We start from the raw sequence: 16,698 nt of genomic DNA, 5'->3' as shown, positions 1-16,698 counted from the left end.
GCAGGAGGGCCTCATATGGATGTAAACTCTGTGTTCATTGCAGGCAGAGCAGGCAGGAGAATCAGGCCCCTCTCTGAAGTGTTAGGAGTGTGATGTAGCCCTCTGCATCATCACAACAAGGAGCTGATTTGCAGAATGGATAGATAATAGGATACACAAACAACTACAAAAAAAAAACAAAAAACGATGACACTTTTTTTTGGAAGTGTTTCCATTTTTTGAAATATAATAATTACATTGTTTATTTTTTCACTTTCTGATTTCCAACACTTGGGAGAAAGGTTTTCTACAACAAAAAGGCTTGTACATAATGAAACCTCCATAATTTCATACACACTTTGCTTTCATAACATAATATGCCACTGGCAAAACAGACTGGAGTAGATCCTGAAATTACACCTCCTATATTTGAATTGGGAATTGATTTTGAATCAGAAATTGTTTTGAATCGAGAATCGATTCTAAATCGAATTGTGACCCCAAGAATTGAAACTGAATTGAATCATGAGATACTGAAAGATTCACACCCCTACTGAACATCAACTCACACACTGCCCATCTCAGAAACATCTTGTCTCCTCAGGCAGTTTGGCTGCTGAACAGTTAACGAATCTATACGCACTGCACACTGTTGCTTGTAGATTGTGTATAATGTAGGTAATGTGATTTATTTGTTGTTGTCTGGAGATGTGTGCTCTTAGTGTAGTTAGAGAGTGCTACTGAGCACAAGCATTTCATTGTAATTTTGTGTCCACGACAATAAACTTGAATTTGAAATTCAGTACAGATCAGCTCCTTCTCATGCCAAAGTCATTAATACCACAGCTTCTTCAGTAATTTTGACATATGATTCAGATGCCAAAAGCCACATTTCACTGCAGCATGATACACATGGTGTCAGCTAAGAACGTGGCCAGACAGAAACTGTTGTGTCTGTATGATATTATAATTGAAACGCTGCTGATAACAACGTTAGATAAGAATAAAAAAGGTCCCTTTAGGGCAGGCCGGAGGGGAAAGATCCAACAAACCCTGATCTTTCACCGGAGAGGTTGGTTTTCGCTTCCTGTATCAATGTGATGTTTTGTTTCTACACCTGACCATGTGCCTTCTTCCCTAATCCTAACCAGTCGTGCCAGCATGTGTGTTTGTTGATTTCCTGATGTTGGTTGCCACGTGCTGTTGTAACCAAATCATAAAGTGCTGCTTCATCCCACTATGTGCTTGTGTTGACACCACAGTAGCAGCATCCCAGAACATCAACAGCAGACCCAGAAGGATACTTAAAGCGCAATATGTAGACGTGGAAGTACACGTGTTTGTATCCTTGAAATATCTAGATATGTGAAAGACAAGGTGAACTTATTCCCTCAAATAAACTAAAGTAATGGCATCAATATGGCAAAATTTGGATGTGATGCTGATGGAGGTGTTACTTACTGACTAGGAGTGACACCATGCTGTTTCAAACTGAACTGTTTTTGGGCGCCCTGTTTCTGTATTTTTCTGTTACTCAATTTGTAAGTGCCATAATGGATAAGGCTAATTCTGGAGGATGAAATAAGGAGTTATCAATATGATACCTCCATCTTTCACTACAAAAACTAAAATAAGTGTCAACTGGCTGGAGGAAACTGAAAGGAACTGAGAGTAAATGACCATTGCTAATTATAAATCACTTGAATGTCATTTCTAGTAAATGTCACAAAATAAAGTGTGTTTTCTGTTTAAAAAGTACAGTGTAAGCTTCTCATCCATCTGTCGAGTGGTTATGTCTCCAGTTTAATCTGGAGAGCACAGCTATCACTATTGATATTCAACCAACAGCTGCATCAGCAACACTGCCTGTTGAAATTCACCTGTAATTCTCCTTTCAGAGATGAAAAGGTGTAAATAGAGAAACTGTTCACACAGACCCAGCTTGACAACCTGCAGCCATACACATGTGAGGTGATTTGTTGAGCAATGATTTGCTGTATCAGGCATGTGCTGCACAAACCCATGTTTTTATGTGACAATATCTGTTTTGACCTTTGATGCAATAAATCCTTTACATGTTCAACCTGACAGCCTGAAATGCATCTGGTCCAACAAAATGGGATTGTTATTGTTGTTAATTTTAACCTGATAATGTGCTGTTAAACAACAATAAAGTCACTGGGTGTCATAAATGAAATGTTAGTAAAGACGTGAATAGATTTGCACATAAAACTCTTTGGTCCTAAAAACCTGCACCGGATTCATGAATGCTGCATGTATGTTCATAAATGCCAATGGTAAATTGACAGCATGCTCCCACTAGTCAGAAGTTTGCATGAAAAAAGTTTGATGTGAAACAGGCAAAAATACACATAACACACACACACACACACACACACACACACACACACACAACAGCTACAGGAGGAGGCTACTCTCAGTCACAGCTGTCTGCTGCAGATGAGCGTATTGCTAGCATAATTTTTGAGACCTCTCTGTCACTGATAGAGTCAGCCACGTGGCAGTCAGCATCAGACTCACAGGGTAAGGTATTGTACTAACATGTTTGTTAAGTGTTAAGTGTACATTCTGACAGCCATCACTGACAACTCAGTGTTTGGTTTGTAATGTTGGTCTCGCAGTTTTGCTACTCAAACACAGTGTATCTGCATTCCTCATTTACACAAGCACGACAAGCAGTCAGAGGCAGATGTAGTCAAAAAATTAAGAGCCACTAAAATACTGATGAATGCCTAAATGCATGTAAATATCCTTCTGTGAATAGTTTGCACACAAAGTTGTTCTACGCATGTTTCATGAATGAGACCCATTATGTGTGTAAAGAAGTTTAAAAAAGTAATTTTCAACATCTCTATATATCAGTGGCACAGCATAAAAAACAGAGAATATAAACAGACACAATCAACTTCTGAAAGAATTCCCCTTCATATCAGTGAGTCTGTCTTCCTCATTGGCTCTGTGCTTTTGTCTCTGTGCCTCATCTTTGTTCCAGAGGTGTCTGCTCTAATAAATGAAAATGCTAATTTATCGAAAAGCCCGGACGGTTAATCAAAGCAGTTTATGGTCGAGAAAAAAAAACATTAGATTGAGCTAAGTGTTCAGTTCCAGCCCGTGGCTCACACTCCTTCATGTTACATGCTGGTCTCACAAACCTGCAAACACACACACACACACACACACACACACACACACACACACATTCCTGCACCTGTGAAACTCAGATAGTTTGAAAAAGATTTAAAGACTTTACAGTGACTTATAAATGAAAAAAGCCTGGGAAATCCTTTATACACTGTACTGACTATATGGTGCCCATTATGAACATTTCTTTACACCCAGTGGTGGATGAAGCAACTGGAAGCCATACTTGAGTAAAAGTACAGAGATCTTAAAATGACTTTGGTAGAAGTTAAAGTCACCTTTTATAATATCACTGAGTAAACGTTTCTAAGTATTTGATATTTACTGTACTGTAGTATCAAAAGTAATTTATATTACATGTAATCAGGTATTGAAAGTAAAAATACAAGTAATACTTTAAAAAAAGCAAGAGTTCAGAATTTTGAGAATTATTAAGTTTATTTCTTCAAAACAAACACCCCCTTAAAAATGGAGCCTCCATTAGATTTGAAGAAAAACAAGGTCTGTGTTTTCCCAGTTTTTTTGATAAAATCTAAGAATCCCCCACAGCTAATTTATAGGTAAATTTTCTGTCCCGTCTTACTTTTTTTGTCCCCTTTTTTCTTAATTCGTCTGTCTTTCTCTTCCTCCTTCCTTTCTTCCTCTCTTATTTCAAATTTTGTAGTAAATAACTAAAATGCTCAATAAAGGTAAAGAGGATAGAAATACAAAAACTCAAGTAAACTACAGATACTCCTCAAAAATACTCAATAAGTAAGTATTAATACTTACATTAGACCACTGTCTACAGACAAAACCTGGAGTTGTATGTGTGTGTAAGTGTGTATGTGTATGTGTGTGTGTGTAGGTTTGTGTGTAGGTTTTTTTTGTATACATTTATGTCCCCCTATCTGTCTCTGAACACACCTAACAGGAAGGTGTGTGACTGCATGCATGCGTGTATTGTCAGATGAAAAAGGTACACTTATACTTTCCTGCACATCAGTCCTCCTTATATTTGTCTATTTCATTAATACCATGACCCCTTCTGCTGAAGCATGACTTTTCTATGATAGAGTGGCACTTCACTACACTACATCAACATCCTGAGAAGTTGTGTGGGGGTTTAGACTGAATGTTGCCATTCGGACAGGAGGGGAGAAATGACACTGAAAGTGCCTGACTAAAACAGGGAGAAGAGTTGGTATCACGGTGAGGCTGGCCTGACTCGGAGGGGGAGCTGTACCAAGCCTACCAAGCCTTCTTTTGTCTAGTGTTTGATCGCAGGAGAGTGGAGTGGGAAATCTGGGACTGCTCTGCACACATCTTCAGAGAGACATGATTAACACCTGACATCCCAGATCAAGCTGTTGCACTGGATGGACTGACCTTATGGGTGCTATTTGGAAACTGATGCAAATTCAAAAAATGCACTGCAGGAATTGAACGATGCCATCAGCAGCAGCATCACCAAGCAACCGGATGGAATCTTCATATTAGCTGCTAATTTTAATCAACTCAACCTTCAACTGCAAAGATGTAGCAGGATCAAGGATAATTGTAAAATTACAATTATCCTTGATCCCGATGATCAAAATGACCAATAAATCTACCTTCTTAATGACACACACACAAACACACACACACACACACACACACACACGCACACACTCCCTGCTAGCCTCCCTGTACACATGACTCCCATTCCTCTGGAGTAGTGTCCCCCTCATCAAGCAGTTGTCCGGGTGCAGCCTCAACACACGACCACCAGCTCGGCCTTGGCAGGCTTCCAAGCGTCTTCAAAGACCCCTGGGTCCTCCTTCATATCACACCACAGTTTAACCTTGGGGATGCAATGTTTGACAGGAGGGTGCTGGGGGAACAGATTGGTTTGGCATGCCTGATTGCACCAGACCCCTCTCGACCAGCTATCTATTTGGGAAGCAAGGAGAGGAAGAGCGGGTAGGATGAGTAGGAGGAGAGGGGACCATGTGGTGCCACCCAACCCCAGAAAGAGCTCTCGTCCCTTGGCAGCTGGCCCAGACACAACCTCTCCTGCCCACTCTCCACCAACACAGGCAGTCTTGTTCAGGCTGACAGCCTAAACAGTGTGTGTGGCTTCAAAGACTGCCTGTCTCCTCCAGGGATTTTGGTTGTATTTTTCTCAAGGAGCAGTCTCAGCAGGAATAGTGTGGCACCGCAGAAAAAAAAAAAAAAAACTTCCTTCTTTTTCCTGACTTTGCCAGCTCAGTGTTACTTAGAGTGGGGGGGTTGAGGTTGGGAGACCCGAAAGACGAAAATCCACAACACACATATGCATTTACAAGCACAGATTCAAAAATAGACACTACTTCTATTACCCTGCTGGCCCTAAACCTGTCTAATCTGATATGATAATCCCAATATGCTGTTGTTGCTCTGCAGGCCCTTAATACCCTTCCTTACTTAAACCATAAACTTTCCATTAACCCCCATGCACACACAGAAACACACCCCACACACAACAAAGTCAAACATTCATCTCCTCAATGACCTGCTTTGACCATGCTAGCTATGCTAAGACCAGCACTGCCACAACATGCATAAAATAGCCTTTAAGTCTCAACCAGAGCATGAACCATGAAATCAAATGTAACTAGCTTTTGTTTTTGATAAGTGAACACACAGTTTGTTTAGACACCCACCATAGAAGAGGTTTCAGCCCGTTCGCATTCTGAAATTGTAAAACACTGCCACTTTGACAGTGCTTTTTCTGTAAGATCACCATGCTAAAAGCTTCCTTTCACGTGCACATGAAACACTGTTGGACTGCGTCACGTGAGAACACAGTCGAACAGTCATTTAGTGTTATTATACACCAGCGGATGGCCAGATTGCATGTGCCGCACCTGTGTGATACACAAATGAGTGGCATTGCTTGAGAATGAGGCTGCATGTAATCTGTCGCATCTGCATGAAATGCAGCAGGGTGGCATCAGGTTTTGGCGATGACAATGTTATTTAAGGAGTGTGAGGGTACCTACAGGGCAGGCAGGAGGGGCAGTGGATGAATCCAACAAACCTTGACCTTCATGCAAGAGTTAACATAGGTTAGTAAACAGTAGAAAGCAGCATGGAGGCTCGTGAAAATGTCACCGTAGTCACTTTTTTATATCTCTTATGTAGTCTCTGTCAAACTCAGTGCTAGCAAATTACTAGCAAACAGATGATAGTTTGTGGCGGCTTGTCATTACACTGTGCTAGCAAAAAGGGGTTAAAATTAACATGTCAGCGCCATAGTCATTGCCCATTGAAACCCATCTGAGCTTGAGCCAATAAATGTGACTTTGTGTGAAAAAGTTAACAAAAGCTGAACTCTGATGCTATCATGAATAAATACACAGATGACACATGAGAAGACCGAGCATCACTTTACCTCCACTTGTATCTTGCATTTCCATGTGCACCAGATCAGGGTCCACATCCACACCAGATATTGACCTGCATCACAGAGGAGAATGACATCAACCATTGGCATCTCTAAGTGGAAACATTACATTTAATCATTTATTAATCACTTACTTAGACTTAAGACCACATAACACCAATTTAAGATTTTAGACAAGGAAGCAGTCAAAAAACAAAATCTGGAATGTATTTTGTCTCATTTTTCAGTCCAGTATTCCGGAGAATTATGTTCATATTGTATGATTTTAAACCTCGGGATTTAACCCCCAAAGCCAATGCTCAGTGTTAAAATGGGAAGCGCCCTTTCACCCCTTTGAAAGTTGAGCAAATTGGTTTGATTTCTTCCAAAAAACAGGGCACTGAGCAGCTTAACAACAATGCCCCAAAAAATAGCATGACATTAGTATAAAGTTGTAAAAAACGTACCTAAAAACAAGCAAAAGAGAAAAGTAAAAAAACAAAAACAAACAACAAAATGATCTGCAAAAATTGCAGAATATTAAAAATATATGTGTTTTTTGTCTGTAAAATAAATTAAGCAATATCACACGAGAGGGAGTGATGTGCTCGTTTATCATCACGGTTGTGATTCGGTCGTAGGCACAAGGCCGTGGCACAGCACATGACCTCGAGTGTGATATTGCTTTTATACAACAGTTCGTCTTTTATTAGTCAATAGTAACTAGTGACAACAGATTATGATTTGTTTGTTTAATTCATGATTATTTTGGCTCCGCCAACACAAATAGTTCCGCAACTGCTGGATGTGACAACTGTTGCCTAGCAACACATAAACATTTTCCTGCAAGTTGCTTGCTAATCTGTGTTAGCTCAGTCTTTATGTTATGCACAGAGCAGATGCTTAGTATAATGAAAATTTATATCTGTGAAATCAGAGTCTGTCAACAGACACTTTGGCAGCCAGTGTGATTCAGATGAGTTAGTTAATCAGATATATCGTCGCAGCAGTGTGTGTCCGCTCACTGCCGGGATCTCCGTTACTTTGTATCAGACAGCGTGTGTGTCGGTGCCACTCAGGCTCTGCTGTGGATAGTGTCAGATGAGTGTGTCCCTGTCTCACTGCAAATCCTTGTAACACCGGTAACAGCTGGTTTACTCCCAGTGAACGAACGTTTACCAAAACCTGTCTGTCACAGCTGCCCCCTCCTGGGCTTCCTCATACATTTTGGTAACTCCAATGCATGTACAGTCAGCTCAAACCACACTTAAAAATTCCCGTCCTCTCTTGCTCACCCCCCACTCCCCACTCTCTTCTTCTCTTCTTTCTTAACCTGACCAGCTGACAGCTACGTGAACTGCGCCAGCTAGCTGTTTGAACCTATGCTTACACCATACTATAAACATATCTCACATTAAAAACATATCCCACTTTCGCTCTAACACTAATTAACAGATTTTGAACGGCCGTGAAGCAGAGTGATATATGCAGAGTTAACAGTCCCCAACTGTTGTATAATTTTAGATATACAATTTTCTAATAATTCTCCCCCCTTTTAAAAAACTATTTTTTAAAGTCATTTTATTTGTTACATTTTACTAATTGCTTGCAATTTGTGGGACATTTCTTGCCTTTTTTCTCCCTGTATTTGAAAGAAATCAAAGCAATTTTCTCAGGTTTCAAAGGCTTAATTTGCTTGTGGAAAGGCATCTGAATGCAGCACAAAAAACTGATGCTGAAGCAGGGTTAAGTAGTAAAGCAAACAGTTAAGAGGGGATGTTGTGGTGGTGGGTGTCATATAGTAGAAAGGATCTTAATTACAGCATGACAAAACATTTTTAAAAAGTTACTGAATGGAGGCTTTGCAGTATCCGCCAATATTAACTTGCTTGTCAGAGAATACAGATTCAATATGTAGTCCTAAATGCTGTTATTGTCATATCTTGAGTTCTCTGTTACTACATTATTATTACAGGCCTTTACAACATACAAGGCAACTTTATTGTCATTTTTCTGAAAGTAGTTTAAGAAGAAATGAAAGTCTCAGCCTGGGGAAAGAAGTTGCTTTGTAGTCTGGTGGCTCAGCAATGGATACTTCTGTATATTTTTCCAGATGGCAGCAGGGTGAACAGACTGTGGCTTGGGTGGCTGCTGTCTTTTAGTATTCTTTGGGCTCTGTGCAGGCACCTCACTTCACTGAGGCTACTGATGCTCTGTAGATGGGAACCAGTGATGTTCTGGGCAGTTTTAATCATCAGCTGTAGCTCCTTCTGGTCCTGGGCTGTGCACAAACCATGCCAATTGGTGATGTCAGTATTTGGCATTCGAGTCAGTATGCTTTCTATTGCTCCTCTTTAGAAGTTAGCCAGGATCTTGCTTTGGAATTTAGCTTTCCCAAGTTTCTGTAAGAAGTAGAGCCTTTTCTTTGCTTTTTTAACCTGGGTGGTGATGTGTGATGACCAAGATAGGTTCTCAGTGATAGTGATTCCAAGGAACCTATAGCTGCTCACCTGCTCCACTGATGTAGACAGGGGTGTGTGTCTTTGCCTCCTTCTTTCTAAAATCAACAATCAGCCCCTTGGTTTTGCTTATGTAACTGTAATTACTGCACATTATATTTTTAGGTTATTTTTATTACTTAAGTTATTGTGTAATTTTGTGTTTTTTTAATTAAGCAATACAGTACATATATTACTAATATATTTAAGTAATAATATTTTTACAGTATCATTGAGTTACTTGTTAATTATTATGTTATTGTCATTTATAGTATTTAGTATATTGTTTCATTTATATGTCCCTGTGCGCTTCCTTTTTTTTAAAGTAGTTATTGTATTCCCTTGTGTGAGTGAATTGGTTCCTACCTGCCCTTGTTTTGTGGGGACAGGTATTAGTGACGCACAGTGAGTGCCTCGTGTTGAACAAGGGATAGGGAAGTTGTGGTACCCCGAAGTTGATGCATGCTGTACTGTCTACCGTGTTGGCGAAGATTAAAAGAGAGAAACCATGATATATTGTAGCCCGCTTTATTACCCACAGCCCGGAAGAACTGGGGAACGCTAAAAGTCAAGAAAAGAGGGTTACACTTACGAGCAACAGGTTGTTCTCTGTGCACCACTCTGCAGGATTATTGAATTCCTCCTGGTATGAACTCTCATTGTTGTTTCCAGTACAACCAATTATAGTGGTGTCGTCCACATACTTCACAAAAGAGTTCTCCTGACATATGGGGGTGCAGTCATGGGTGTACAGTATGAACAGGAGGGGGCTGAGCTGAGTGTTAAGTTTTCCAATCAGCTTCATGGGAGAGACTGTGTTGAATGCTGAGTTGAAGTCAACAATCAGGATCCTGATGTGGCTGTTCTTATACTCCAGGTGAGTAAAGACTGAGTGAAGAGCACAAGATATATCAGATAGATATACCAGATATCCTCTGTTGATCTGTTGGTTCTGAAAGCATACTGGTGAGGGTCCAGGCTGGCAAATATATGCAGTGTGTGTCAAAAGAACATTGAAGAGCTAAATTAATTTAGACACCACAGTTTAAACTACTTTTTCTCAGCTCTACAAGTATTAAAATTGGCTTTTCCTTTATGTGTGCTTGAAAATGCTTTTTTTTTAACATGGTCTAGTCTACGCCTTTTAAAGATTTTACTACATTTGAGTAGTATTGAGTAGTAGTGGGAGTTACATCTGCAGTTTACAGCCCCAGTTTCATACCCTCCCGATTGGAACATAGTTTGCCACATGCTATTCTGAAGGGTACCTGGACTATAATATACATAAATCCCTATAGTATGAGGAACTGAGTGTGTAAATATCGGATGAACAATGGGAAGGGGCACTCAAAAGGGACCCCCCCGCCCCAATTATTGCAGTAATGCAATTATTTTGTAATTAGTGGTTATGTTGAAAATCTAATGGACAAACTTAAAAACTAGAATTACAGCCACACTGTTGTTTGTATCAGTATCTATTCAGTATCTGATCAAATGTCTCAACTTCTGTTCCAGATTTATAATGTTGAGATATGGCAAAAAACATTTTTTATGAGGTCACTGTAACAATGGCTTTTTACCCTTGACCACCAGGTCCTTGAGTCCAAGGGGACATTTTTGCCAAATTGAGGTAATTCCCTTATGGTCATCTTAAGATATTGCTTTTGGGACAATGAAACAGATGCAAGGTCACAGTGGCATTGATCTTTGAACAACAAATTCTAATTAGCTCACAGAGTCTAAGTGAATGTTTGTGTCAAATCTGGAAAAAGAACCCTCAAGGTGTTCTTGATATGTATCATTTTCAAAAGAGAGACAGATGCAAGGTCACCTTGATCTTGAGCTATGGCCACAAAAAATGTAAGCAGTTCACCTTTGACTCCACTTGAAGGTTTGTGCCAAATTTGAAGAATTTCTCTTAAGGTGTTCTTGATATATCGCTTTCACAAGAATGGGACAAATGAAAGGTCAGCTTGACCTTGAGCTTTACTGACCAAAATCCAAACAGTTTAGTTGAGTTTTTAAACCAATTAGATCTTATCCCACTGGCATATATTTATTTGCTGAATAAAATATTTAAAACTGAATATTGGACTCTGATGTACAGGGATTTAATCCTAGATTAAAGCATACACAGGCATGTCTTTTGTTTCACTTTGATTTAACAGATACCACAGTAAATACTCAGTTCTTCTTGAAAAGCACACTCAGATGTACTCAGCTCTGCCTAATTTGCTTAAAAACCTCCAGAACTGTAAACCCGCTTCTCCTTCTTCAAAGCCCACTTAAACACTCCACAGTACATTTACTGTGTGTGCCCCTCAGTTCATTTGATTACAACTGCACAGCGCAGTCTGTTAATTTCCCCCAGCCCAGTTACGAAGAGTACAGATTTAAAACCTCATTACTTCGCCTTTAAAGAGACTTTACGAGCAATTATCCTTCTGCGGAGGGATGAGGGAGCAAAGATGGATCACAGGAAGTGCTACAGGGGGACGCTTCAGTCTTTTTCAAGAGATCTATATGAGCAGATGACCTCTGTATTTCCGAGCACCACATGACTTCAGTCAGTCCTCCATCAATCCAGCTACCTCAGGGGCTTTACAGGTGACGATTCTGGTGCAGATTTATCTCTTTTATATTACATTTTACAACTCTCATTGTCATGACAGCTGATGATTTGTTGATAATGGGCTGTGGGACTGTTCAAAACAAAGCTGGACAACAAAATCACCTAAGGAGCTGGAATGTCCCCACAGGGTGCTGGATGGGTCCTTCAAATATTGGACCTTCAGCCACGAGGCCAGGTTTTGCTTCCCACATGAATGTTAAGCCAGACCATGACGTCTTTTGCCAAACCTGACCACGTACTGTTGTTGCCTAAACCTAACCATGTGTGTTTGTTACACAAGTAAAAGAAATATAAATGTGTTTTTGCCAACCCTGTAAGTTTATTTTGAAAAAGACTGTGTGTGTATATAATATATATATATATATATATATATATATATATATACTGAATGTAACAAGCACAAACTGTACATTTCCTGTCCTGTCCTATAAAATGTCACAATTTCAAAAGCTGAAGGAGATGTCATAAGATTTCAAAGAGATTCATCTAACTATTACAAGAGGGACATAAAAGCAGCCTTCAGAGCATAGAACCAAACAGCGTTTGATATTTTTGCCTGAAAAATTTCCTAAACTATCAAACAATACTGTAATATAATGCAATTGCAATAAAAACAATCTATACAGTGTATAGCATGATTTTATATCTATTAATCAGGATAAAAACACACTTTGCTTCTTAAACAGACGATATTACAAACTACACAGAAAACAACTTGGGCTTCTAAAGAATGACACTGCCATTTTTTTGTGAATCCCAATTCATACAGGACTAGTATTACCTGGGGACCTCTGGTAATTTGAAATAATTGCATAGCTCATCTGTCTAAATCCTGTGCAAATCTGCCATGTCTGTAATTTGTCATGTAAAAATCCCACTGGAAATTACCTTATTACCATATTTTGCTGTGATAATATTTGTCCTGTGTGTATCGGCATCTTGGTGTTGGCAAATATAAATGTTTTGACTACACTTTGGGTGCAGGAGACTTACTTCGCTTCACAACATGCAGAGACAGAAAGAGCAAACTCAAATCGAGCAGAAGAGAAAAATGCCACCAGAGGATGAGACAGATGTCGTGATATTGGGCCTCATGCAGCAACATTCTATTTTCTGTTCAGAGAAAAAATAAAAGAAGTCAACTCTAGCCACACCAAATGTTCTCAACATCCAAAGCTCTGACCCAGGTGTACTGAGTGATTATTTCCACTTCACCATATGTAACTATGAGCCTAGGTGTGGTGTGCAAAGACTCTAGCTTAAGCTAAAGAACTGGAGAGATGACACCAGACTGGTAACAGAAGAAGATCTTCTGCAGTGGTGAAACTGACGTACTGTAACATAAACAAAGTAAACAGGATTTCCACAGTTAAATAGCTCCCAAAGATGATGCCTTCTTTTTGTTTTGTTCTTATATAGAGAGTTCAGCACACAGTGTCACCACACTATTCTGACCAACATCCACACAACAAGAGCACTCTTAACAGTTACACAAAAGGCCTGTAATTCATGCAGTCACTGCACCCTGAAGAAGGCGCAAGCCGATAGGCGTTGGTGTATTTTGGTTTGGTGCAAGTTCCTGCCCGTTTTTTTAAGTATTCCCTTCAATGAGTACTGGTAGTTTGAGGGACTCCAGAAGCGCTCCTGTTGTCTTTCTTTTCAGGTCAAAATGCATAAGCAAATCATTGCATTTTGTTTTATTCATAATGAACAACATTTTGACTGCAACACTTTCAGTTTTGCTTCCACATATATTTATATGTTTCCATTTATATTTTTCCATTTATCGGTTGAAGTTAAAGACTTATGACTTTTTTATTCCCTAAATAGATATATTTCTCTAAAAGTTTGGTCGCAAATTTGTTAAAATCTGTGTCAGATTTTCCTCTTTCCTCTTCCCCATAGCGATTACATGCAAGGTTCTGCATACAGGCACATCCTGATTGGCTGGCTACTGTTATTTTCACTGGGCAACTGCTTGTTCTTCATTGGTGGAGAGTATGTGTTTTATGGAACTGAATGTGACTGGGATCTAAATCAAGTGGTAAATGGACCTGTACTTATAACACTTTTCTAGTCATTAGTTTACTTAAAGCTCCTTCACACTATGAGTCACATTCACCCATTCACAAACATACATTCACACACTGGTAGCTAAAGCCACTGTTCAAGATGTCAACTGCTTCTTAGATTTTTAACCATTTGTACACAATCTCACACCTGTGGAACAGCCACTGGGAGCAATTAGGGGTTTAGTATCATGCCCAAGGATACATCGACATGTTGACTGACCAGGGATCAAAATGCCAACCTCCAGATTAGTGGACAGTCTCCTCTACCTCTAAACTATACCCGCCCCAAATAAGTATCCTCCATCTCCTGATCTAACAATGGAAGGGAGGGAGGTGTGGGTGGAGATGAACAATCCTGCAGCTATTTCTCTCCAGCATTGTATCATGCTGTACACACTGAGCCACGCCCAGTTGATTTAATTTGATTTAAATCCCTTTGTCATATAATCTTACCCACATGTTTCATGCATCACATAACTGAAGATAAAGAATATCTGTTTCACTGTGACTTTTAGGCAGCACTTAAAGCAAGGCACTACCCTGCTGTGACCTTGGCAAGGAGTGAGGCAGAAGACACACATCTGAGGCTTTAACTCGCTAACATAAACATGAACTTGAATTAATCACAACTGTGGCTCCATTTAGCAGAAGGCTTAACTATTCGCAACAACTTTTCTCCATCTCTGACACACTCTGTCAATATTGACATGTGTTTTGTTTCCATTATTGTCAGAATCCCTTTCAGACTCTCTCTTTTTAATGAGTGTGTTTAAGTAGTTATTGCTAATGCTGAAATAGCAACTTTCTCTGCAGGATTCTCCACCATCAGTGCAAGGGGAACCTCCAAGGCCAATAGGAACGTCGTCTCTCTGAAATGACTTGTGATTGGCCAAAGTCTTTCGTCATGCACTACATTTTTGTTAGGGTGTAAACAGAGCCACGAGGAGTTGCAGAAGTCTTCACTTGAATACAAATATACTCAGAGGTTATTATGGGATTTGTGTCCAACCACAATACAAGTGCCTGCTTCAGTTTTAAAGTCACATTATGCTAACTCTAACCCTCTCTTTTTCTCTTCACCAAGTTACCACCTACAATGCTGAGGATGATTTGTGCATTACAGTTGGTGGTATAAATCACAAGTGTCTGGACTTGCTAACCAGCTCATTTGCTATTGGTGGGAAGAGAAACAAAATAACAGGAGCATGCTCCGTCTGACATTCAGAAGAGGAGAGACAGTGTACTTAATTGTTCTTAGATGCAGAACATTTAAGGTGTCATCCCAAATGCTGTAGATTGGACAGGAGGTGTAAAAATAAATAAAGATGAAAAAACAGGAAGAGGTAAAACAAAGAAAGTCCAAGAGAAGTCAGAGGACAGGAGCTTAAAAGGGAGAGATACAAGATGGAGGAGATAAGATGGTGAGAATCTGGAGGGGAAGCTTTGGAAGAATTAACTCTCAAGCAGTAAAATATGGCATGTGCTGTGAAAAGCCATATACCACTGGCTGCTGTGGGTACTTCTTCTGCCAGTGGGACGAAACAATCAAGAGATTCATCTATAAAAACGTTCCACTGCATAAACTCCAGCATTTATGACTGAAATCCAATTCAAATTTCTAATTCAAGCAGAAAATAGGGCAGGCGTTCTCTGAATTATGGTAAACATAAAAATAAATTATTAGCCTAATATCTGGGCCATAACTGCTGTATATATAATTTTATTGTTTGAGCAATATTGTGTAAATGGTAGCACAATGGGATCAGGATACAGTTAAAAAATAGAATGATTAACTGGAATGGAACTTATGTTTGACAAAGTGATTATTGTTTTATTCTACTGATGTTAGATTGCGCTGTGATGATAATCACGTTACAGGTGATTTAAATCTTAAACATTTTTGGAAACATGTCTTTTTGCCTTCTCTCTGAGAGTCAGATGATAGGTTTGATGCCACCCACATCTTTATTTTTTGGTAGCTTACAAGGAAATATAAAAAAAGGGACAGTTAATGACTAAGTGATGCAATGGTTCAAATTTTCCTTTAGCGCCAGACTTTTTGTGTCATATCACACTATAACTCATATCTTTGTTGTTTCAACTTTGACTAAAAAACCCTTTCTCAAAATTAAAAAATACACATTATGTTATTTTGATTGATGTTTTTATCTCATTGTCCTTGTTAGTGGTCCCAAAACAGGTCACCTACAAGTGCACAAATCAGGAGGCATATGAAACTTGCAAAGACTAAAACTGTCTCTTGGATCCATACCATCAACACAACATGAAGTGAGCCATTTTGAATTAACTGTACAATGTTAGTGTATTGTTTGCCATTTGCAGGGAACATTCTGAATTCACCGGAAACGAGTTCGACTTACTGCCGGCAATGCGGACCAAGCTCCAGCACCGGTCATACAGGGAACAGACAGCCCGTATCAGGGAGTCCGAAACCCCATATTCCCGGAGAACCCCCCACAGGACTCCCCGAGGGACACGGTCGAATGCCTTCTCCAAGTCCACAAAGCACATGTGGACTGGTTGGGCAAACTCCCAAGCACCCTCAATGTTCCTGCCAAGGGTCCAGAGCTGGTCCACAGTTCCACGACCGGGGCGAAAACCGCATTGCTCCTCCTGAATCCGGGGTTCGACTATCCGGCGGACCCTCCTCTCTAGTACCCCCGAATAGACCTTACCAGGGAGGCTGAGGAGTGTGATCCCCCTGTAGTTGGAACACACCCTCCGGTCCCCCTTCTTGAAAAGAGGGACCACCACCCCAGTCTGCCAGTCCAAGGGCACTGCCCCCGATGTCCACGCAATGTTGCAGAGTCGTGTCAGCCACGACAGCCCCACAACATCCAGGGCCTTGAGGAACTCCGGGCGGACCTCGTCCACCCCCGGGGCCCTGCCACCGAGGAGCTTTTTGACCACCTCGGTAACCTCAGCCCCAGAGATAGAGGAGCCCACCCC

General features: G+C 40.2%; 1 protein-coding gene across 3 annotated transcripts in view; it reads right to left on the bottom strand.

Moving 5' to 3' along the window:
* The window catches only part of sorcs2 (sortilin-related VPS10 domain containing receptor 2), a 671,324-nt gene that overhangs the window by 164,666 nt on the left and 489,960 nt on the right, over nucleotides 1–16,698 (bottom strand). For all 3 annotated transcript variants that reach the window (XM_088073963.1, XM_088073964.1, XM_088073965.1), the window contains exon 6: nucleotides 6,536–6,600. In XM_088073963.1, the coding sequence (XP_087930089.1) occupies nucleotides 6,536–6,600 (65 nt within the window). The remainder of the gene's footprint in view (nucleotides 1–6,535; nucleotides 6,601–16,698) is intronic.

This window comes from Plectropomus leopardus, chromosome 23 (genome assembly GCF_026936395.1).
Source record: "Plectropomus leopardus strain MGB_pleo_1.0 chromosome 23, ASM2693639v1, whole genome shotgun sequence".
Taxonomy (NCBI): Eukaryota; Metazoa; Chordata; class Actinopteri; order Perciformes; family Serranidae; genus Plectropomus; species Plectropomus leopardus.
Note: the sequence above shows the minus strand (reverse complement) of the source record. Positions and strands in the feature narration are given on the sequence as shown.